Source organism: Diorhabda sublineata, chromosome 8 (assembly GCF_026230105.1).
Source record: "Diorhabda sublineata isolate icDioSubl1.1 chromosome 8, icDioSubl1.1, whole genome shotgun sequence".
NCBI classification, from domain to species: domain Eukaryota; kingdom Metazoa; phylum Arthropoda; class Insecta; order Coleoptera; family Chrysomelidae; genus Diorhabda; species Diorhabda sublineata.
The window spans coordinates 32,226,265-32,250,612 of NC_079481.1; the positions used below are offsets into that span (position 1 = coordinate 32,226,265).

The 24,348-nt window shown below is 35.0% G+C and overlaps 1 protein-coding gene across 2 annotated transcripts in view; it reads right to left on the reverse strand.

The window, feature by feature from the left end:
* The window catches only part of LOC130448203 (myosin-VIIa), a 54,746-nt gene that overhangs the window by 16,030 nt on the left and 14,368 nt on the right, over positions 1 to 24,348 (reverse strand). For both annotated transcript variants that reach the window (XM_056785472.1, XM_056785473.1), the window contains exons 2-18: positions 22,256 to 22,428; positions 21,883 to 22,203; positions 21,410 to 21,812; positions 17,935 to 18,103; positions 17,664 to 17,876; positions 17,272 to 17,450; positions 13,483 to 13,712; positions 13,211 to 13,427; positions 12,925 to 13,153; positions 12,781 to 12,866; positions 11,062 to 12,016; positions 10,778 to 11,003; positions 8,339 to 10,711; positions 7,939 to 8,263; positions 7,528 to 7,782; positions 7,014 to 7,471; positions 5,945 to 6,178 (exon numbers count right to left, since the gene is read on the reverse strand). In XM_056785472.1, the coding sequence (XP_056641450.1) occupies positions 5,945 to 6,178; positions 7,014 to 7,471; positions 7,528 to 7,782; positions 7,939 to 8,263; positions 8,339 to 10,711; positions 10,778 to 11,003; positions 11,062 to 12,016; positions 12,781 to 12,866; positions 12,925 to 13,153; positions 13,211 to 13,427; positions 13,483 to 13,712; positions 17,272 to 17,450; positions 17,664 to 17,876; positions 17,935 to 18,103; positions 21,410 to 21,812; positions 21,883 to 22,203; positions 22,256 to 22,381 (6,999 nt within the window). In that variant the 5' untranslated portion in view covers positions 22,382 to 22,428. The remainder of the gene's footprint in view (positions 1 to 5,944; positions 6,179 to 7,013; positions 7,472 to 7,527; positions 7,783 to 7,938; positions 8,264 to 8,338; positions 10,712 to 10,777; positions 11,004 to 11,061; positions 12,017 to 12,780; positions 12,867 to 12,924; positions 13,154 to 13,210; positions 13,428 to 13,482; positions 13,713 to 17,271; positions 17,451 to 17,663; positions 17,877 to 17,934; positions 18,104 to 21,409; positions 21,813 to 21,882; positions 22,204 to 22,255; positions 22,429 to 24,348) is intronic.

The following is a 24,348-nucleotide window of genomic DNA, read 5'->3' on the forward strand; positions in this document are numbered from 1 at the left end:
ACAACATTGTACTAAAAACAGTTCCCATGGGATTTTTCCCATATTAATTAAAGTCGATTGAATCGAGATTCTTTTTATTCGAGGATTTTGGGGCCCCAGATAATAATTTAAAAAAACTGTAACGAAATTATTGTCATTTTATCAGAATTTAATGAATTTTCCTTTGGAAAACTTGACTTTCACCCCATACTTGTCAAGAAAATGATTGTTCGTCATGTGGGGGTAGTTTTCTACCAGGGAAAAAAGAAAAGTTTGTTGAGTAAAGTGTATAAAGATGAAAATTTGTTTTTTCCAATAGAAATTCAATTAATTTTAAATAGTCTGATTGAAAACAATCAATTTGTACAACATTGTACTAAAAACAGTTCCCATGGGATTTTTCCCATATTAATTAAAGTCGATTGAATCGAGATTCTTTTTATTCGAGGATTTTGGGGCCCCAGATAATAATTTAAAAAAACTGTAACGAAATTATTGTCATTTTATCAGAATTTAATGAATTTTCCTTTGGAAAACTTGACTTTCACCCCATACTTGTCAAGAAAATGATTGTTCGTCATGTGGGGGTAGTTTTCTACAAGGGAAAAAAGAAAAGTTTGTTGAGTAAAGTGTATAAAGATGAAAATTTGTTTTTTCCAATAGAAATTCAATTAATTTTAAATAGTCTGATTGAAAACAATCAATTTGTACAACATTGTACTAAAAACAGTTCCCATGGGATTTTTCCCATATTAATTAAAGTCGATTGAATCGAGATTCTTTTTATTCGAGGATTTTGGGGCCCCAGAACATAATTTAAAAAAACTGTAACGAAATTATTGTCATTTTATCAAACCGTATTGAATTTTCTTTTGGAAAACTTTGACTTTCACCCCATACTTGTCAAGAAAATGATTGTTCGTCATGTGGGGGTAGTTTTCTACCAGGGAAAAAAGAAAAGTTTGTTGAGTAAAGTGTATAAAGATGAAAATTTGTTTTTTCCAATAGAAATTCAATTAATTTTAAATAGTCTGATTGAAAACAATCAATTTGTACAACATTGTACTAAAAACAGTTCCCATGGGATTTTTCCCATATTAATTAAAGTCGATTGAATCGAGATTCTTTTTATTCGAGGATTTTGGGGCCCCAGATAATAATTTAAAAAAACTGTAACGAAATTATTGTCATTTTATCAGAATTTAATGAATTTTCCTTTGGAAAACTTGACTTTCACCCCATACTTGTCAAGAAAATGATTGTTCGTCATGTGGGGGTAGTTTTCTACAAGGGAAAAAAGAAAAGTTTGTTGAGTAAAGTGTATAAAGATGAAAATTTGTTTTTTCCAATAGAAATTCAATTAATTTTAAATAGTCTGATTGAAAACAATCAATTTGTACAACATTGTACTAAAAACAGTTCCCATGGGATTTTTCCCATATTAATTAAAGTCGATTGAATCGAGATTCTTTTTATTCGAGGATTTTGGGGCCCCAGAACATAATTTAAAAAAACTGTAACGAAATTATTGTCATTTTATCAGAATTTAATGAATTTTCCTTTGGAAAACTTTGATATTCACCCCATACTTCTCAACAAAATGATTGTTCGTCATGTGGGGGTAGTTTTCTACCAGGGAAAAAAGAAAAGTTTGTTGAATAAAGTGTATAAAGATGAAAATTTGTTTTTTCCAATAGAAATTCAATTAATTTTAAATAGTCTGATTGAAAACAATCAATTTGTACAACATTGTACTAAAAACAGTTCCCATGGGATTTTTCCCATATTAATTAAAGTCGATTGAATCGAGATTCTTTTTATTCGAGGATTTTGGGGCCCCAGAACATAATTTAAAAAAACTGTAACGAAATTATTGTCATTTTATCAAACCGTATTGAATTTTCTTTTGGAAAACTTTGACTTTCACCCCATACTTGTCAAGAAAATGATTGTTCGTCATGTGGGGGTAGTTTTCTACAAGGGAAAAAAGAAAAGTTTGTTGAGTAAAGTATATAAAGATGAAAATTTGTTTTTTCCAATAGAAATTCAATTAATTTTAAATAGTCTGATTGAAAACAATCAATTCGTACAAAATTGTACTAAAAACAGATCCCAAGGGATTTTCCCCATATGAATTAGAGTCATTTGAAGCGAGATTCTTTTTATTCGAGGATTTTGGGGCCCCAGAACATAATTTAAAAAAACTGTAACAAAATTATTGTCATTTTATCAGAATTTAATGAATTTTCCTTTGGAAAACTTTGATATTCACCCCATACTTCTCAACAAAATGATTGTTCGTCATGTGGGGGTAGTTTTCTACAAGGGAAAAAAGAAAAGTTTGTTGAGTAAAGTGTATAAAGATGAAAATTTGTTTTTTCCAATAGAAATTCAATTAATTTTAAATAGTCTGATTGAAAACAATCAATTCGTACAAAATTGTACTAAAAACAGATCCCATGGGATTTTCCCCATATGAATTAGAGTCATTTGAAGCGAGATTCTTTTTATTCGAGGATTTTGGGGCCCCAGAACATAATTTAAAAAAACTGTAACGAAATTATTGTCATTTTATCAGAATTTAATGAATTTTCCTTTGGAAAACTTGACTTTCACCCCATACTTGTCAAGAAAATGATTGTTCGTCATGTGGGGGTAGTTTTCTACCAGGGAAAAAAGAAAAGTTTGTTGAGTAAAGTATATAAAAATGAAAATTTGTTTTTTCCAGTAGAAATCTAATTAATTTTAAATAGTCTGATTGAAAACAATCAATTTGTACAACATTGTACTAAAAACAGATCCCATGGGATTTTCCCCATATGAATTAGAGTCATTTGAATCGAGATTCTTTTTATTCGAGGATTTTGGGGCCCCGGAACATAATTTATAAAAACTGTAACGAAATTATTGTCATTTTATCAGAATTTAATGAATTTTCCTTTGGAAAACTTTGATATTCACCCCATACTTCTCAACAAAATGATTGTTCGTCATGTGGGGGTAGTTTTCTACTACATTTCCACGAAATATCCCTATTTTAACACAACTTTTTTATCAAGTTTCTTCTGAAAAACAACAGCAACTATAGTTGCATCAAAATTCAAACATAGTTTCCACCGTTGGAAAGAAAATAACTTTCCTTTTTCCACAATGAAGTCAAGAAGGTAATTGGCATAAAAAAGAGACCCCCTTTAACTTTAACTAATGGTGTTTTGTCCACCATTACATTACAATGACGAATTTCTATTCATAGAAAAGTCCAGTTTTCCACGACGCTAAAGACATCTCCAGGATTAAATCTGCTTCTATCTTCCTCCATTTATCACATACTTCTTCATCAATACCATCATATTCACCAAAACTTTTTAGGAAAAACCAATCTCGTTTCGATTTTCGAAATTTTGAATCCTCCCGCTGCTAGCACAGAACGTCTTTTCCTGGAAAATAGAACATCCGGTGGCGATCTTCAACACGCATTCCTCTAAGTCTGATTTTAACTTCTTATTTCTAATGAGAAGATTATCGGTTAAGTTAAGCAGATCCAAACGTCCTTATTGACGAAAAAAGTTGATTAATCTGCCGTCAACTTTAATCTTAAGTTGAAATAGAGTTTCGAATTTCTTTTCGTTACTTTGAAGACCTACGAATACGAAAAAAAAAAATGTTTTCGATGATAATATTAGTTAGATTGAAAATGGGGATCTAGAAGAATCAAAATGTCGGAAAATTTGTGTTCGCGAATATCTGAATACGGTTCTGTTTAATATATCGGTATTAGAATGCGTTTTTTAAATGGTATCGAGATGAGTGCGAAGAACGGTTTCTATAAAAGTGAAAACATCTTAATTCGAGAGAAATCTCATAAGGATCGTTAATAATTAATAGAATATGTACCTAATTGCTGCTAAAAAATTTTAATTACGTTTACAATTATAATTCTTGGTGCTTGTTTGTTGTTGTGTATCGATTAACACGTTTTCCAACAGAATCAGTTCGATTTTATCGACTTTCCACCCAAAATTAATCAAAATATTTCTATATCTGACCGGTATTCCAACTTGTAGGTTAACAAGACGTAATTTTCTACAGAAAAATGATAATTAAAATTGATAATATCGACGCTAACCGTATGGTTCAATTAGAATCTCAATAGTTAATCCCGTTCAATACATAATTGTTTAGAATTTACAAATATACCAAGCGAAAAATTAAAACCGTTCGAGCCTATTTCATTTTTTTAACTTTATATGATATAATTGGTACTACCTCCGACTATCAAGGGAGTAGGAACCAGGGTACGGAAACTCGCTGGCGGGAGAGTGGGAAACGTACCGAAACGCGCTCTCTTGGTTCATGAGCACAACTAATACGTTCATAGATTTGACGGTAGATAGCACTAGCGGCTACGGCGTCCAACCAATCGCAGAACAGCTTCGTACAAAAGTGTTTTAAATGAAAATCTGGACACGAGAAAGCTGTGCGCAAGATGGATGAAACAAAAACTATCAACTGCAAATTTTATGTAATGTTTCAGCGAAGAAATCAAGTAAAACCCGCTGCATTTCATGAAGACGATGTGGTTGATCTATGGTACGAACAAAACTGCGCATTCCTGAATCTAGAGGTTCCCCTGCGTCCCAAAAACGATCACAATCTCCTTCTTCATGTGAGGAAATAGAAAAAAGTCCGCAGAAGAGTACGATGGACGATGAATGACAATTATACCAGATTGAACCAAGAATTGGATTCCAGAGTAGCGGTAGAACCAACTGGACGTTGAAGCAACCGCTTTCTGATGGATGATTCCATAATTGTCGAAGTCGATCAACATTATCTTGACCTCAGTCTATTGATAGCGATACTTTTTAGGTGGGAATGCAATTTCTTCGATTTCCGCTTGTAATCCGGAATTGGTAGCACCAGGTCCCGTCACCTGCGGACAATACGTTCCATTCACACCTGGTAATGATATCTCCAGCGGTTTCCATTCGATTCGCTTTTTTTTTCGCTGTGTTGTCGTCTAATTTCAAAAAGGAATTATGTCTATAATGATTTAAACCGTATTCTGGTAAGGAAGCAGGACTTGTATTGACTATTCGCAAGCCAAAATCGAGTATGTTCAAGTCCTAGTTCCTGGGGGCTTAGTGTCCGAAGGGTGGCTAGCAGAATCTGCGTAATCGTCTGCCATGCCTATCGTCTTAAGGTGGTAATTGACGGGGCAATGACCTGTCGGAAGACCCACCACCAGTTTGATGTCGTTTCGATCGAATAAGTAACTTAGAGAGGAAAGGAAAGGAAAAAAATGAGATGGAAAGGAAATGAAAGGGAAAGGAAGGGAAAGGAAGGGAAAGGAAGGGAAAGGAAGGGAAAGGAAGGGAAAGGAAGGGAAAGGAAGGGAAAGGAAGGGAAAGGAAGGGAAAGGAAGGGAAAGGAAGGGAAAGGAAGGGAAAGGAAGGGAAAGGAAGGGAAAGGAAGGGAAAGGAAGGGAAAGGAAGGGAAAGGAAGGGAAAGGAAGGGAAAGGAAGGGAAAGGAAGGGAAAGGAAGGGAAAGGAAGGGAAAGGAAGGGAAAGGAAGGGAAAGGAAGGGAAAGGAAGGGAAAGGAAGGGAAAGGAAGGGAAAGGAAGGGAAAGGAAGGGGAAGGAAGGGAAAGGAAGGGAAAGGAAGGGAAAGGAAGGGAAAGGAAGGGAAAGGAAGGGAAAGGAAGGGAAAGGAAGGGAAAGGAAGGGAAAGGAAGGGAAAGGAAGGGAAAGGAAGGGAAAGGAAGGGAAAGGAAGGGAAAGGAAGGGAAAGGAAGGGAAAGGAAGGGAAAGGAAGGGAAAGGAAGGGAAAGGAAGGGAAAGGAAAGCAAATTTTTTCACAGTATTTTTTTCTTGAGCGTACAAACTACTAGCCAGCTACGATACTTTTTGAACATGCTGTATACGCGGTTGTATAGGAAAAAAAAAAGTTTAAAGCGTTACTCACCTTTCTATTTTCGTTACAGAACCTCGTGACAATTTCAGAGAGCTGTTGAGCTCTCGGTGTATACAAATTTAACTTTCCTTGCGGTATGTCTAGGATGATGTTCGTCGGTCTTGGAGCCGTGCACGATGAAATTTCCGATAAAGAATAAGAATTCAACACCTGAAGAGTATTTTGTTCTTTCTTGACCAAATGAATGCCCCAATGAGATATAGCCACAAATTGTATATCGGACAACTGGAACAATAAAGAACATATTGATGATTTCTTGTATTCAACTGTATCAATTTGCTAAAATGTACTTATTCTACACTAGTGATTTCTACAAATCCACCTCTCAGGGATGAGACGTCGCACTTAGGATCCTAACTAGTTGAGAGCTTCTTCCTTTCCTTTCCTTTCCCTTCCATTCCCTTCCTTTCCCTTCCTTTCCCTTCCTTTCCCTTCCTTTCCCTTCCTTTCCCTTCCTTTCCCTTTTTTTCGTTTCCTTTCCCTTCCTTTCTTTTCCTCTTTAAGTTACTAATTCAGTCGAAATGCAATCACATTGATGGCCGGTCTTCCGACAGGTTAAATACCATCTCAACACGATAGTCATGGTAGAGGACGAATACGCAGATTCTGTGAGCTAGTCTTTGGACATCGAAACCCCAGGAACTAGGTTTTGAACATACTCGAACCCATCAGATTTCGGTAATGAGTTTTCTCCAAAAATGTGCAAACAATTTCGAAATACTGAATCGTAATCAGATTAAGATGTAGATGATCCATTTTTATGTCCAAGACGTGCCGACCCATAATCTGACGATCGTCTAAATATCTAATTTGTCAAAAATGTTTAATCGGGTTCAAGGTACTTTCCCGTGTATTAAAATGAAATTACTGGTGTACTGATAGCCAAAACAAAGCGAATTAAATGGAGTTTATCGGACCGCATCGGGTGTTTACTATATAGTGACGTCATTCGCGGCGCATTGACTGGAAGTACATCTAATATACCGGAAAGGATACTACGAATGAATCATATAAATCGATTTAAAAGTTGTTAAACTAGTAGACGGAATATCGAACTTACTTGTGCAGCTCCGGATACGGGAAACAACCTAGAAAAATATAACGGCCAAGTCCTTGCCAATTCGATGACAGTCCTCTTAACGTTGGCTTTATGATTATTATTATAATTGTCGGCGGTGATTCCGTATCCCGACAACATATTAATTCCGGCTCTCTTTTCGCTCTGAGTCAATCTTATACAAGGCGTTAAGCCGTAAACGTCCATAACCACTTGGCAGAATATCAAATGCATGGTAGTGAGATGACCTAGTGGTTCAGATGGCGAAAATACTTCTTTGCGTACCCTCAGTAACCACGGTACGCGATTGTAAGTGACGCAGGCCGTCGTGCCGGGCGGAAGGAGACTGGAAGCTGCGGTTTTTGGCGATTTTTCTTTTTCCTGGTGCGCCGGTTGTGTGGTAATAGGAGATTTAGTTGGTGGTGTTTGAATTGGACGCATGAATTCCGGCCAATCGTTCACTGAAATAAAAATAAAAATAAAAATCAAACGGATACTTTAACCGAGTTTAACTTACCTTCCGGTTTATCGATTTTATCCAAAAATTGTACGGACCCGGTGGAATGTTTCTTTTCCCTTTCCTGCGCGCTTTTCGATAGCATGTGAGTTTTGAAAGTCGGTGGTCGTTCCATCGATTCCTGGTTAGATACTTTTCGTACTTTTCTATTTTTCTCGAATTTCATTTCGTTTCTATCCCACATTTCCATCATGTATTTAGCGTCCATCGACGTGTTCGTCGTAGTTTCCCCCAAATCCCAGCTATCTCTCCGTCCTAAAAATAAAATTATACAAAATAAATACACTAGTGAGCCCCGTTTGGTTGGTTGCGGTTAATTTGGGCTCTCGAGGTTAGCTCCCCGATATACTAATTTTTGTTCAAACTAGTCAGCAAATACTACTAGTCTTGGTATATTTATATTTAACTTACCGTCTCTTTTGTCTTTGGTCCATTCTTGTCCATCATCTGTAGTATCTTGGGTAATATTACTTTGTACATCCCAGTTGGTGCTGAAGGAGTTCCTTTTGGAATTATCCTGATTAATCAAATTCTGGTGAACGCCGAAAGTGTCTCTATCTTGTCTTTGAAGCATAAATGAGGATTCCGGTTGATTATGGGGACGTATTACTGGCGGTGGAGGAGCCGGTCCTAAAGGCGCCGGAGGAAGAGAAGGTGGACCGACGGGTGGAGGTGGCGGTCCTGGTTTCCAATTGGAACTACCCCAACTTTGCGATGTTGGAGATTTGGTACCGTTCTATGGACAAAGAATGACAAGTTGATAAAAAAGTGGATGTATTAGAGATGAATGTAGTTTATTTTTCGTACTTACATTCAAAGGAGTCTCCGGACTAGATTTTCCACTATCATCTCTAGAATCATCTCCCCATCTACCAGTAAGTTGTTGCTCCAACATCATCTTACGGGTATCCTCCAATTTATTAACGGCTCTAGTAGGTTTATCGGTGCTGCTAGACGATCTAACAGAATGATTCGCCGTTACCATCTCTAATCTTTTCTTCATTTCCGAACTCAATTTGAGTTTACCTACAGATCCGGGAGACGGTCTAGCCGCTCCGATTTCGAACGCCCTTTTACTATTAGCTTTCGGCGTTTTTTCGTTTTCTCTTGGAGGCGATTCGAATTCTATTTCCTCCCATTCGTTTCTGGTATAATTGTGCCCGTTAACCACCGTTAACGATTGATCTTTATTTGGTGTTAGTTTACGTTGATGCTGCCTCATTTTGAAGTGCATGAAATCTTCGCTGGATTCCGAATTGACGCAATCTTTTGGCGGAGGCCATCTCCATTTACCGATTCGTACGGTTTTAGCTCTACCGTACGGATCCAGAAACGGTCTAACTTCGTTTGGATCGGTGGCTTCTAACGGTGGAGGCATCGGGGGCGGCGGCGGCGGCGGCGGAGGCGGTATACCGTTTTTACTATTGTTAGAATCCGAACTAGCTTTACGTGATTTAAAATCGTTATTTGGCGAACTGGATTTTCTAATTTTGAAACTAGATTTTCTTTGTTGATTACTAGGTTGATGTACTTGCGCTTTGACTGTAGTGGTTATTGAATCGTTAACTTCACTAGATAAAGAGTTCTGTTGACTTAACAATTGTTGTAGAGCTTGATTTTGCGCTAGTAGTTGTTGTTGGATTTGGATATTTTGAGCCATGGCCGATTGTAGGAAGGCCCTTTGTAAATTCTGTTGGAAAGCGGCTATATCGGCACCGTTTTGTTGTAAACCCGGTATGTTAAATAAAGGCATTAAACCTTCTTGCGTAGGACTCAAAAGAGGCATCATTAATTGCGAGGAGTTTACCATAGGCGAAGATATTGGAGGTAAAGCGTAACTCGAGGTACTGGCGTCTCCTTGAGTAGTTCCTCCACCTTTGATGCTATCTATCAAATTTTTTTCTGTGAGATTTTTCACGCTGTCGTTGATAAATATCGGTTTGAAAAGATCGCTGATATAATCGTCTACGTTATCGCCGTTTTTATTTTTGCTAGTTAAATTTTCTACTTCTTTATCTAAAGCTGCGTTATCTTCGTTACCTTTACCGAATTTATCGCCTCCTCCTTTAACTTTATCGATAATTCTATTTGTTTCGGACATATTTATATCATCGATAAGTAAATCGTCGAAAATATCGTCTAAGAAAGTACCTAAATTATTATTTTTACTATCAACTGTGGTAGCAATATTTTCTAATACGTTATCTAGAAATTTATCTAGTATTTGTTCGTCGTATTTGGATCCGATTAAATTGCCTCCTTTAACACTAGCTGCTATCGATCTAGCATCGCTCAATTCATCTAGATTACCATCTAGTACCGGACTGAATAATTCGTCTAAGAATTGATCGACGTCCGAAGCTTGACTTGGTACTCTAACTCTTCTGACGTGGCTTGCCAGACTTGGTGCTTCGCTGGTATCGGACATAGCCGAGCTTCTGATTCCGCCGAATTCTGATTTTTCGATGTGCGCTTTACTGGAATGGGAACCGGGCGGCGCTTTTTTACCGGCGTAAGACGATTTGATATATCTCGGACCTCCCCTATGGGAAGTACTGACACTAGATACATCGGGGTATTCGAATTCTTCTTGTTTAGGAAGGTAAGTCGTTGGAGATATAACCGGTTTGATTAGACTCAATTGTTCGACCGAATGGTATCTTTCGTTTAGTTTAGAAGATTGACTCAAACCTAGATCGGCTAGCGGATTCGGTTCTGGTTCGCTTAGAAGATTATCTAAGCTTCTAGATCTGGCTTTCTCTATGTCGAAATATCTTTCGTTGAGAGCCGAGTTTCTGGATAAAGCGTCGTGTGAGGTTTTTCTTGACGTAGGCGGTGGTGGTCTGGAATATTCTTTTGAAGTTTTTCTGGACGGAGTAGCTTGAATCGGGGTAGAATGCCTGTTGGAGGATAATTTCCTTTCTCGATTCGTTGGTGGTTCCGGAGGTGGTACTTGAGGTCTGGCCGGCGAATGTGAAGTATTTGGCGATTCTGGTTGTCGTTTAGAACCGAATTTGAGCTTCGTCGATTTAGGAATCGGAAATGCCGGACATAATTCTAATTCGGAAACTAAATCGAATACGTAATCTAAACCGCTGCCTTCTGTTACGACTGATGAATCGTCCATTACGATCGTCCATCCATCCGAGTTGGCTCCTAGAGAAGATACGGCTAAAAAAGCGATCTAAAACAATTAAAAACACATTTAAACAAAAATTGGTGCTTGAGGAATCAATTTTGGTTTATTTACTTCTTCGCAAGTTGACCAAGAATCGACGTTAACTGTAGCAATACTTTTATCGGGTAGAGTTAGAGTTAAAGCTGTGTTATAACCTTGACGTATGCTTCTCCATTCTAATAAACTGGGGGGATAAGTACGAGCGTGTGGGGATCTCTGAAAACCCCTGGTGATTTTCCTTTGGAGGGTTTCTTTGATGTTATCGGGGACATGATCGCCGATGTATTTGAGGAGGTACCTACGGGGTGAAAAGTCGAGGTTTACTTTTGATCTTTAGCGGACTTTGAATCACTTACTTGTGTAAGGAAGGACTCGGCTGGAAACAACTGACGCAGTGCGCCATCAATTGGCAAACTCTTTCGGAATTTTCGTTTTGATGTATTTGATTACACAGCTGGATTAGTAGCTCGTCCCTTAAACCTTTGGAGGTTAATCCTTTATGTATGATGTAATCGGCTAGTGCTTTTTCTCTAGTGCCCGTTAATTGGGGATCATTAGACCAACGTAGTATTAGTTTGAACAAAGCTACCGCGTCTTGGAAATCTTCGTCTCTAGCTGCCGCTTTGGATAGGAAAGGAGCCGTTATCGGTTCTTTTTTCATCCTCATATCGGCTCCTTTGAAGTATACCGAGGAAAATTTGGAAAATTCGTATTGGTCCAAATCGTTGGGTAATGTTAGAGGCGGCGATGTACCTGTAACTCCACCCAGAACTTTCATTAGACTTTTTTCGGTATGGGGAGGTGTGTAATTGTCCAATTTGGTGAAAATGAACGCCAATTCCGCCGGTATATCTAAATGGTTGACATTTATTTTGGTATTGGACGTTTTGGCTAGCGACGCGGCAGCGGCTTGTTTTTGAGCTTGCGCTTGAAGATGAGCTTCTCTGGCGGCTCGTTGTTTCGCTCTTTCCTTAGCTATTTTTTCGGCATCTACTTTCCTCCTATATTCCGCCTTCCTTTTTTCGAATCTCTTCCTTTCCAATCTCCCTCGATATAATGCTTGCGCTTTTATAACGCCTCTTTTCACAGTTCGGTAATTGGTTCTTTGTTTGTAGCCTTTCCAATGTTTTTGAATCGTCACAGCGCTCGCCCTGATTTTTTTGTAATTTTTCCTAGCCAAAAATCCTCTTATGTTCTTTTGTATCAGGACTGCGGCTCCTTTCAGGGACTCTCCGCGAGCTAATTCCAATCTCCTTTCGAGGCTTTCACGTAGGAAGACTCTTGTAGCGCCCAATTGATAATCTGGTCCTTCTGAAACGGATCGAGAATAAAATAAATGAAAATTTCTAAAAAAAACTTCACTCGAACAATTTTCCTTCATATTTTTTACTTTATTCACGCCCCCACGTTTAATCATCGAAGATATTTGACACTAATCCTCGATCATTTGACTTGACGACCTAACCACAAGACCGTTAACGCATTTTTGTTCTTGATGCGCCTTAAACGAAGCGTTAATGTTTTTTTTTTTGGATCAAGCTTTCAATATACTACGAACTATTAATACGAACTCGTCCCCGATATGTACCGCGAAGCGGGTCCTGTCCGTTTATAATATAAGTCTAAAGCTTGGCTTGTTTACTTTCTAGAATTCTAGAAATTCCTTTGGGATATATATTCGAGCTTGTTTAACATCGAGAGTAATGTAATTGAGAATAAAAATCGAAAATAATAAATAAATGCAATGTTTGAGATTGAGATTCAACTTTTTTTTACGTTTTTCGTTCGTGTTTTTTCATCAAATCAAACAATGTAAACAAAAACATTTGGAACGTTATTAGATCATGATTATTTTAGACCTAACCTAACTTTTTAAGTTCGGTTACCGATGGCGTGTCTTCTACTGAAGATTTCAGATGTTTTTTGGCGAAATCCACACTATGTGGTTGCCAAAAATCATCTTGTAGTACCATCTATTGGTTGATCGATTGAATCGATTAAAAGTGATTGAAAAATCGATTACATTTAAACAGACAAACTGTGAATGGAATAAACTGTGGTAAATAATTTTTTACCTGTTTCTGTTGGTGGAATATGATCTAAGATGGCTCTACAAAGATCTCTGTAAGGTGCTCCTCGAGGTATTTTCACCAATAAGTATCTAAAAACAAATTTAACCAGTTTCTTTCTTTATATAATTATATCAAACAATGATTTACCTATATCTATCGACAAAATGGTGGAATTTCATCCTTACAGGATAACCAGATTGTCTTATTTTAATAGTATCCAACATTCCTGTATATCTAAGTTGTTCTAGTACCACCGGCATATCGAATCTCATTGGTGCTTTGTCGCTGTTTGGTTTGACGCACCTTATAAACCACGGATTACACCTCGACATCGATTCCAGTAAAGTATGCAGACTGTCTCCGAATCTAGCAGCAACTGAAAATATTAAACACCGTCTATAGAAATGATTCCTTGAGCCGGGGATGGTCTTACCAGTTGGTGTTCTGGGTTTCATTGTGACGAATCTTCCGTTGGTTCCCCTGGGAAGCGTCCTAGTTTGGATATTGTGCAATAGAGGTTTAGCTATAGCACTTATTAAATCGTTTTTACTCGAAGCTATAAGTTCGATGACATCGGGTCTTAGAGCATCTCTATTTTTGTCCAAGAAACCGTCGACGGAGTACCATACTTGTCCGGCATAATGACGAATCTATTAAAATTGTAATTTAATTTTTTCGTATATCGAAAAAAGTAGTTTTACTCACCCCGAATTCTCTGGCACCGACCCTAGGTCGACAATAATTTTCGTTGAGGGCGTGGTTGTAGTGGCATTTTTCCAAAAATGAGGAATCTGACGCTTTGGGGAAGTTGCTTTCATCGTCGAGAAGATGCAGAATACCCACGGGTTTCTTTCCCAACAGGTGGATTATGGGGGTGTTGTCGTTCCATGTTAGGTTCGTCCATTCTAGTCTTTCTTTGAAATATTCTTGTTGTTCTATGTACAAAAATATTATTTCACATTCACTGGTCTATTTTAATACAATCAATAAAGAAAAACAATATTTATTAGTACCAATTTTCATGCAATGTTGCCTTCTTGGTACAGTTTTTGGAATATTAATTCCTACGCAACGTTGTCACGTTTAACTAGATTTCGGATTTGATTGGAAATAATTCAGGAAAGTTTTCTCAATACAATTTTCGTAATATTGATTTTTACGGATTGTTGCCATATTTTACAGATGATTGCACATATTTTCAGCTTTCTTTTTATACTATCAATTTTCAAATAACGTTGCCAAGTTTAAATATATTCTTGAGATAATTGAAAATGAGAGATTCATAAGATTCTAACTAATATTTATGCAACGTTGCCATATTTAACTATGTTTCCGATTATTAGAAATATGAAAGTTTTCTCGATACCAGTTTCATATTAATGTTTACACAACGTTGCCATATTTAGTGATATTTCAGAGATGATTGGACAAATGTAATTCAAGCTTTCTTGATTAAGCTCTTATAATATCAATTTTCATTCGACGTTGCCACGTTTAACTGGCCCTGAGGTAATTGAAAATGGATAATTCATAAGTTTCTCAAAGTTTCTTATTAATTTTCATGCAACGTTGCCATGTTTAACTATGTTTCCGATTATTAGAAATATGAAAGTTTTCTCGATACCAGTTTCATATTAATGTTTACACAACGTTGCCATATTTAGTGATATTTCAGAGATGATTGGACAAATGTAATTCAAGCTTTCTTGATTAAGCTCTTATAATATCAATTTTCATTCGACGTTGCCACGTTTAACTGGCCCTGAGGTAATTGAAAATGGATAATTCATAAGTTTCTCAAAGTTTCTTATTAATTTTCATGCAACGTTGCCATGTTTAACTATGTTTCCGATTATTAGAAATATGAAAGTTTTCTCGATACCAGTTTCATATTAATGTTTACACAACGTTGCCATATTTAGTGATATTTCAGAGATGATTGGACAAATGTAATTCAAGCTTTCTTGATTAAGCTCTTATAATATCAATTTTCATTCGACGTTGCCACGTTTTACTGGCCCTGAGGTAATTGAAAATGGATAATTCATAAGTTTCTCAAAGTTTCTTATTAATTTTCATGCAACGTTGCCATATTTAACTATGTTTCCGATTATTAGAAATATGAAAGTTTTCTCGATACCAGTTTCATATTAATGTTTACACAACGTTGCCATATTTAGTGATATTTCAGAGATGATTGGACAAATGTAATTCAAGCTTTCTTGATTAAGCTCTTATAATATCAATTTTCATTCGACGTTGCCACGTTTAACTGGCCCTGAGGTAATTGAAAATGGATAATTCATAAGTTTCTCAAAGTTTCTTATTAATTTTCATGCAACGTTGCCATGTTTAACTATGTTTCCGATTATTAGAAATATGAAAGTTTTCTCGATACCAGTTTCATATTAATGTTTACACAACGTTGCCATATTTAGTGATATTTCAGAGATGATTGGACAAACGTAATTCAAGCTTTCTTGATTAAGCTCTTATAATATCAATTTTTATTCGACGTTGCCACGTTTAACTGGCCCTGAGGTAATTGAAAATGGATAATTCATAAGTTTCTCAAAGTTTCTTATTAATTTTCATGCAACGTTGCCATATTTAACTATGTTTCCGATTATTAGAAATATGAAAGTTTTCTCGATACCAGTTTCATATTAATGTTTACACAACGTTGCCATATTTAGTGATATTTCAGAGATGATTGGACAAATGTAATTCAAGCTTTCTTGATTAAGCTCTTATAATATCAATTTTCATTCGACGTTGCCACGTTTAACTGGCCCTGAGGTAATTGAAAATGGATAATTCATAAGTTTCTCAAAGTTTCTTATTAATTTTCATGCAACGTTGCCATGTTTAACTATGTTTCCGATTATTAGAAATATGAAAGTTTTCTCGATACCAGTTTCATATTAATGTTTACACAACGTTGCCATATTTAGTGATATTTCAGAGATGATTGGACAAATGTAATTCAAGCTTTCTTGATTAAGCTCTTATAATATCAATTTTCATTCGACGTTGCCACGTTTTACTGGCCCTGAGGTAATTGAAAATGGATAATTCATAAGTTTCTCAAAGTTTCTTATTAATTTTCATGCAACGTTGCCATGTTTAACTATGTTTCCGATTATTAGAAATATGAAAGTTTTCTCGATACCAGTTTCATATTAATGTTTACACAACGTTGCCATATTTAGTGATATTTCAGAGATGATTGGACAAATGTAATTCAAGCTTTCTTGATTAAGCTCTTATAATATCAATTTTTATTCGACGTTGCCATGTTTAACTGGCCCTGAGGTAATTGAAAATGGATAATTCATAAGTTTCTCAAAGTTTCTTATTAATTTTCATGCAACGTTGCCATATTTAACTATGTTTCCGATTATTAGAAATATGAAAGTTTTCTCGATACCAGTTTCATATTAATGTTTACACAACGTTGCCATATTTAGTGATATTTCAGAGATGATTGGACAAATGTAATTCAAGCTTTCTTGATTAAGCTCTTATAATATCAATTTTCATTCGACGTTGCCATGTTTAACTGGCCCTGAGGTAATTGAAAATGGATAATTCATAAGTTTCTCAAAGTTTCTTATTAATTTTCATGCAACGTTGCCATGTTTAACTATGTTTCCGATTATTAGAAATATGAAAGTTTTCTCGATACCAGTTTCATATTAATGTTTACACAACGTTGCCATATTTAGTGATATTTCAGAGATGATTGGACAAACGTAATTCAAGCTTTCTTGATTAAGCTCTTATAATATCAATTTTTATTCGACGTTGCCACGTTTAACTGGCCCTGAGATAATTGAAAATGGATAATTCATAAGTTACTCAAAGTTTCTTATTAATTTTCATGCAACGTTGCCATATTTAACTATGTTTCCGATTATTAGAAATATGAAAGTTTTCTCGATACCAGTTTCATATTAATGTTTACACAACGTTGCCATATTTAGTGATATTTCAGAGATGATTGGACAAACGTAATTCAGGCAGTTTTCATATTAATTTTTCTAACACGTTCAACCTATTTTCGAGATAATAAGAAATAAATATTTTTTTTTATTTTTGATTAATAATTTATGCAACGTTGCCACGTTGTAACTATATTTCATAGATCATTAGATATATGTAATGAATACGAAGTTTTCTCGATACTCATTTTTGTATATTAAATTTTTATACAACGTTGCCATGTCATATTTCAAATTTGATCATACATAAATAATTAACTATGTTTAATGTGAATACATAATTCAATTTTCTAAATAAATTTTTATATAAATTTTCGTGCCACTTTTCCAAGTTTAAATATATTCCAGAGATGAGTTACAATGTTGTCAGATTTAGACATATTTCTTGGAAAAAAATACGTCAAAACGTGAGAAATTTTTGTACAACGTTGCCAAGTTGAACTTTGTGTCGGTAATGATTTGAAATATGTAGTTTTTTGGAAAGACTTACCTAATTTAAATACATGCTTATTAAAATAGAGCTGTAGAGACTCGGAGGCGAAATTTATACATAATTGCTCGAACGAATTCTCGTTGAGATTCTCGAAACCGAAAATATCCAATAGACATATTCGTGCCGCATCGTAAAGGCCTCCTTTTTGAACTATCGAGTTGATTCTAGTTACTAACCTGAGAAGAAAATAGAATTTAAAATACAACGAAGGAATCTGTCAAATTTACGTCAAATGTGACATGTGACAGCTTGTCAATGATAATAGGTTTTAAACCTGTTTAGCAACAAATAAGGAACGGAAGATCATCAATCGAACCCCTCGTCGATTATCGTTCGGTTGGGTTAGGTTATGTTATGAAAATAAAACGTTTCGACCCTGTATAACTTACCAATTGAACAGTACGGAATATAGCGATTTCGCAAACGCGTCTCTCGCATCTAATGCTTGGTCAATCGTTAACGGCGAATAAACTTTTTCAGCCCTCGCTTCTGTGATTCTCGATGTCAAGGCTCGTTGCAATCCCGATGAAGAAATTTGTAAAAGGTGAGCGGCCCACTTGATTTCCACTTCCGAACCAACTTCGACGCCTTCCTGACCGTGCCTGCACATCGATTATGAATAATTAAATCGATAATTAATAATCGAATAATTTCATTTACCTAAGTTGTCTTCGATGGAAATATATGTTTCCTAAATGTAATACAGAGGCTAATATTTTAATGACTACTTCTTGTTCGGCTTCGCCTATACCCAAAACTTGCATAGCTCTTGTTAGAGCGTTCCAATCAGCTCCCGATCCTGAGTGTCCAGGTCCGCAATCTCCGCCACCTGAACACATAGAAATAGATTCGGTTATAATGGACGGTTTGTTCTTTTAGAAATTCACAACTTTAAATTGGCAGCACTGCTTTATTTGACAGCTAATAGGGACTTTTTGGTTAGTTTGGTTTGACATTTCATTACGGATAGACTTAACATAAGATTTTACGAAAGGATTTTAGCTACAAAGCATGCTGCAATTAGATTATTTAGAAATCAACATTGTAGGTGAAATATGATTTGAAAAAAATATTTGTTTGTTTTATTATGATTTGAATTTCAGCTCAATCCTTCAATTATTTTGAAAGTTATGATTTTTTGAACATGCATATAGTTTCCATCAATAATCGAACATGTTTGGTGCCCTGTATTTCCAATACTGTGTGACCCAGAAAAGTCCTGATTTTTTTCAAAGTACATCTAACAATCATTAACAGATATCTATCATTTCAGCTCAATCCTACAATAGTTTTGGTAGTTACGATTTTTTGAACATACATACAGTTTATATCAATAATCGAACATGTTTGGTTCCCTGTATTTCCAATACTGTGTGACTCAGGAAAGTTCTGATTTTTTTACAAGTACATCTAACAATCATTAACAGATATCTATCATTTCAGCTCAATCCTACAATAGTTTTGGTAGTTATGGTTTTTTGAACATGCGTATGTTTTACATTAATAATCGAACATTTTTGGTGCCCTGTGTTTCGAATACTGTGTGACCCAGAAAAGTCCTGATTTTTTTCAAAGTACATCTAACATTCTTTAACAAATCTCTTTCATTCCAGCTCTATCCTACAATTATTTTGTTAGTTATGATTTTTTGAACATGCGTATGTTTTACATCAATAATCGAACATGTTTGGTGCCCTGTATTTCCAATACTGTGTGACCCAGGAAAGTTCTAATTTTTTTACAAGTACATCTAACATTCATTAATAAATTGCTCCCATTTCAGCTCAATCCTACAATTATTTTGTTAGTTATGATTTTTTGAACATGCGTATGTTTTACATCAATAATCGAACATGTTTGGTGCCCTGTATTTCCAATACTGTGTGACCCAGAAAAGTCCTGATTTATTTCAAAGTACATCTAACATTCTTCAACAAATCTCTATCATTTCAGCTCAATCCTTCAATTATTTTGAAAGTTATGATTTTTTGAACATGCATATAGTTTATATCAATAATCGAACATGTTTGGTGCCCTGTATTTTCAATACTGTGTGACCCAGAAAAGTCCTGATTTATTTCAAAGTACATCTAACATTCTTCAACAAATCTCTATCATTTCAGCTCAATCCTTCAATTATTTTGAAAGTTATGATTTTTTGAACATGCATATAGTTTATATCAATAATCGAACATGTTTGGTGCCCTGTATTTCCAATACTGTGTGACCCAGAAAAGTCCTGATTTTTTTTAAAGTACATCTAACATTCTTTAACAAATCTCTTTCATTCCAGCTCTATCCTACAATTATTTTGGTAGTTATGATTTTTTGAACATGCGTATGTTTTACATCAATAATCGAACATGTTTGGTGCCCTGTATTTCCAATACTGTGTGACCCAGAAAAGTCCTGATTTATTTCAAAGTACATCTAACATTCTTCAACAAATCTCTATCATTTCAGCTCAATCCTTCAATTATTTTGAAAGTTTTGATTTTTTGAACATGCATATAGTTTATATCAATAATCGAACATGTTTGGTGCCCTGTATTTTCAATACTGTGTGACCCAGAAAAGTCCTGATTTTTTTTAAAGTACATCTAACATTCTTTAACAAATCTCTTTCATTCCAGCTCTATCCTACAATTATTTTGGTAGTTATGATTTTTTGAACATGCGTATGTTTTACATCAATAATCGAACATGTTTGGTTCCCTGTATTTCCAATACTGTGTGACCCAGAAAAGTCCTGATTTATTTCAAAGTACATCTAACATTCATTAATAAATTGCTCCCATTTCAGCTCAATCCTACAATTATTTTGTTAGTTATGATTTTTTGAACATGCGTATGTTTTACATCAATAATCGAACATGTTTGGTGCCCTGTATTTCCAATACTGTGTGACCCAGGAAAGTTCTGATTTTTTTACAAGTACATCTAACATTCATTAATAAATTGCTCCCATTTCAGCTCAATCCTACAATTATTTTGGAAGTTATGAGTTTTTGAACATGCATATAGTTCAAATCAATAATGGAACATGTTTGGTTCCCTGTATTTCCAATACTGTGTGACCCAGGAAAGTTCTAATTTTTTTACAAGTACATCTAACAATCATTAACAAATTGCTATCATTTCAGCTCAATCCTACAATTATTTTGGTAGTTATGATTTTTTGAACATGCGTATGTTTTACATCAATAATCGAACATGTTTGGTTCCCTGTATTTCCAATACTGTGTGACCCAGGAAAGTTCTAATATTTTTACAAGTACATCTAACAATCATTAACAAATTGCTATCATTTCAGCTCAATCCTACAATTATTTTGGTAGTTATGATTTTTTGAACATGCGTATGTTTTACATCAATAATCGAACATGTTTGGTTCCCTGTATTTCCAATACTGTGTGACCCAGAAAAGTCCTGATTTATTTCAAAGTACATCTAACATTCATTAACAAATCTCCATCATTTCAGCTCAATCCTTCAATTATTTTGGTAGTTATGATTTTTTGAACATGCGTATGTTTTACATCAATAATCGAACATGTTTGGTTCCCTGCATTTCCAATACTGTGTGACCCAGAAAAGTCCTGATTTATTTCAAAGTACATTTAACATTTTTTAACAAATCTCTATCATTTCAGCTCAATCCTTCAATTATTTTGAAAGTTATGATTTTTTGAACATGCATATAGTTTATATCAATAATCGAACATGTTTGGTGCCCTGTATTTTCAATACTGTGTTACCCAGAAAAGTCCTGATTTTTTTACAAGTACATCTAACATTCATTAATAAATTGCTCCCATTTCAGCTCAATCCTACAATTATTTTGGTAGTTATGATTTTTTGAACATGCGTATGGTTTACATCAATAATCGAACATGTTTGGTGCCCTGTATTTCCAATACTGTGTGACCCAGAAAAGTCCTGATTTATTTCAAAGTACATCTAACATTCATTAACAAATCTCCATCATTTCAGCTCAATCCTTCAATTATTTTGGTAGTTATGATTTTTTGAACATGCGTATGTTTTACATCAATAATCGAACATGGCAACAATTTAAAAGGCTACAAAATCATTTTTTACACCTTTTTAACAATAAATTTCAATCTTTTCTCACCTTGATTTAAATAAAAATATTTATCAGCATCCACAAGTCCATACTTTTGTCGTTCCGAAGGACCCAAAGCTCCCAAAAGTTCGTAAAAAACATGATAATTACGTTCCCCCGGAGCCTGAGTAACAATTCTAGATTTTTCCAATAGGTATTCAGTAACTTTGGCACTTATAATAGAGCCCTGTTTGAAATAGACCTCTAAATATTTCCCAAACCTAGAACTGTTATCGTTTTTAGCAGTCCTAGCATTACCGAACGCTTCCAAAAGCGGCGTAGCTTCCAAAATTTGTTCAGTTACTAAAGCTTGATTCCTAGGAGCCGAAGGGGCTACGGCTGCCAAATATTGCATTACCAATTTCGTCGATTCCGTTTTCCCGGCACCGCTTTCACCGCTAATCACCACAACCTTAAAATAATAAAAATATTTTCGATTATTTCTTCTATTTTCAATAAAACCGTAATTTATAGATATATACCTGCGGAACTGGCAACGCCGAGTAAGCGGCCGCTCCCAAAGCGAATATATGAGGTGGAAGATCTCCAATCATTTTGCTTCTATAACTTTGCGCAGTTTCCAAACCGTAGCTCTCGTCGAAGTTCCTGTAAGGATTCACAGCTACCAAAATGGAGCCCGCGTAAGTATATATTAAATCATGATCGTATCGCAGCTTGAGATTCCATAACAGAGCTGCTTCGTGAAGATCCACTAGCTCAACCATATCTTCCACACCTTTAGCGCCCAAATCTTGCCGGCGACGTACCTGACCTTCACCCTCAGCCAAAGCGAACGTTTGAACCTAAAACATTTTATATTTCAACGGATAATATTTTGGAAAATTAATAGTTTACCTTTCCGTTTATGATAGCTTGGACGGTAAGTACGTTCGCGCTTTTGTGGCATTCTAGAACTTCTCCTGGTATCCAATGACCGACTCCTGGATCGAACCATATCAAATCGCCCGTAATCCAATCCATTTTCGATGCTGATCGTTCTCAATTACCTGGGATCATTTTCTTAATCACTGTAACGAAATTATTTTTATACTATTTGGGTTTTTTCTATTCGCACTTTGTGAAGCAAACGCGATCTAGAGAGTGTGGATAGCCAGCTTCTCTGCTCGCCAAGAGTTGTATCGAAAGCTTCTACGAGAAATCTGTGCATCCAGATCGATGAAAAAGTCGAGTTTTTACTCTGGGAATGAGCTATCAACGTCCAAGAGTCACAACTAGTGATACGAAGTGATTTAAATTAGAACGGGATTTAGGACAGCCATTCAAGCTTAAAATCGACCGAAACCTCGACATTTTAAAGATCGATCTTTTTGAAAATTCGGAATTATGTTCATCTTACCCTCATCTTCAAACCTGACTTGGTCGCGAAGTATGCTTTTTGTTTTTAAGGGGTGAAAATCACCCCTTACTCCAATAAATTGTAAACTAATTAATGAAAGCGATAATGGGTTTTGGTTATGTTTAAATATAATAAATGCTGATTGTTTTGTATCGTGAATTTGATATTTTGATATTATACAGCTCACCTACCCTTAAAAACAACCCCTTATACAAAAATTATTTGAAAAATGCGGTCAAAAAACATGAATTTTTATAATAGGAGGATTTTTTTTCTTCAAGTATAAGAAATCTGACCGTCAATATTTTTAATAGTGTAACCACCAAAAACCACCCCTCAGAATGGGAAGAATATAAATATAAATGATACATAGCGTGTATAAATGAATAAATACTCTAAAAAGATTAAAGACGTTTCGTGATTTTCCAGCATTATCTCTAGAAAAATGTATTTGGCTTCCCTTTAGGCTTTTTGCATTCATACATACATCATTTTGTAGGGAATTTCATTAGCTACAAAACCACGAAAGTTGCAACCCTTCTAGGTCCTTTTTTTTAGAGAAATTTGATGTTAAAGATTAAAAAAGAATATTCCTTAGAATTGAAATCAATACTTTAAACGCTTATATCTCGTTTAATTTTCAAGCTATCTGAGTTTAAAAGAAAGCAAAATGTTTAGTAAAATAAAAGTTAAATTTTAGTTGGAAATAATTTTTTTCGTTTATCTAATAGTTTTTGAGATATTTTGAAAAAATAACGTTTTTTTTTAAATCGAAAAAAAAATTTCGCATTAAACAACTTTTTTTCAAAATATACGTGTTCCGAACAATTCAAATTTTTAGAACGTGTTGTTAGGGCTTAAATAAAGATAATTTTACATGGGCTACGATTAATTTTAATTTTGACGTACGTGGTGTCAAATTTACCGAATTTTTTTTTTTCAAATTCGAGTTACTCAACTTATTTTCGTCATAATTCGCTTAATTTTCATGCTAGACAATTTTGTAAAAGCTCATTTTAAAGGTCTGAAAAAGTACTTTAAAAATGTTCATAACAATTTTTTATGAAAAATTGATCGTTTTCCCGTTATTTGAGCTCAAACCTCTGCGTTAATTTACGAAAAAGAAAAATTGGCCTTCAGTGAGTCATAAGTTGCTGAATATTATTAAAAAAATTTAATTCAAATCGAATAATTTCTTTTTTTTTTATAAGCTTCAATTTTGATAAGAATAATTTTTTCCAGAAAATGCGTAATTTTCGAGTTTTTCGGGAAAAAATGTTGAAAAACATGTTTTTTTTTAAATTTTCGTCATAACTCGCTTAATTTTCATGCTAGAAAATTTTGTAAAAGCTCATTTTAAAGGTCTGAAAAAGTACTTTAAAAATGTGTATCACAATTTTTTGTGAAAAATTGATAGTTTTTCCGTTATTTGAGCTCAAACCTCTGCGTAAATTTACGATGAAGAAAAATTGGCCTTCAGTGACTCATAAGTTGCTGAATATTATTAAAAAAATTTAATTCAAATCGAATAATTTCTTTTTTTTTTATAAGCTTCAATTTTGATAAGAATAATTTTTTCCCGAAAATGCGT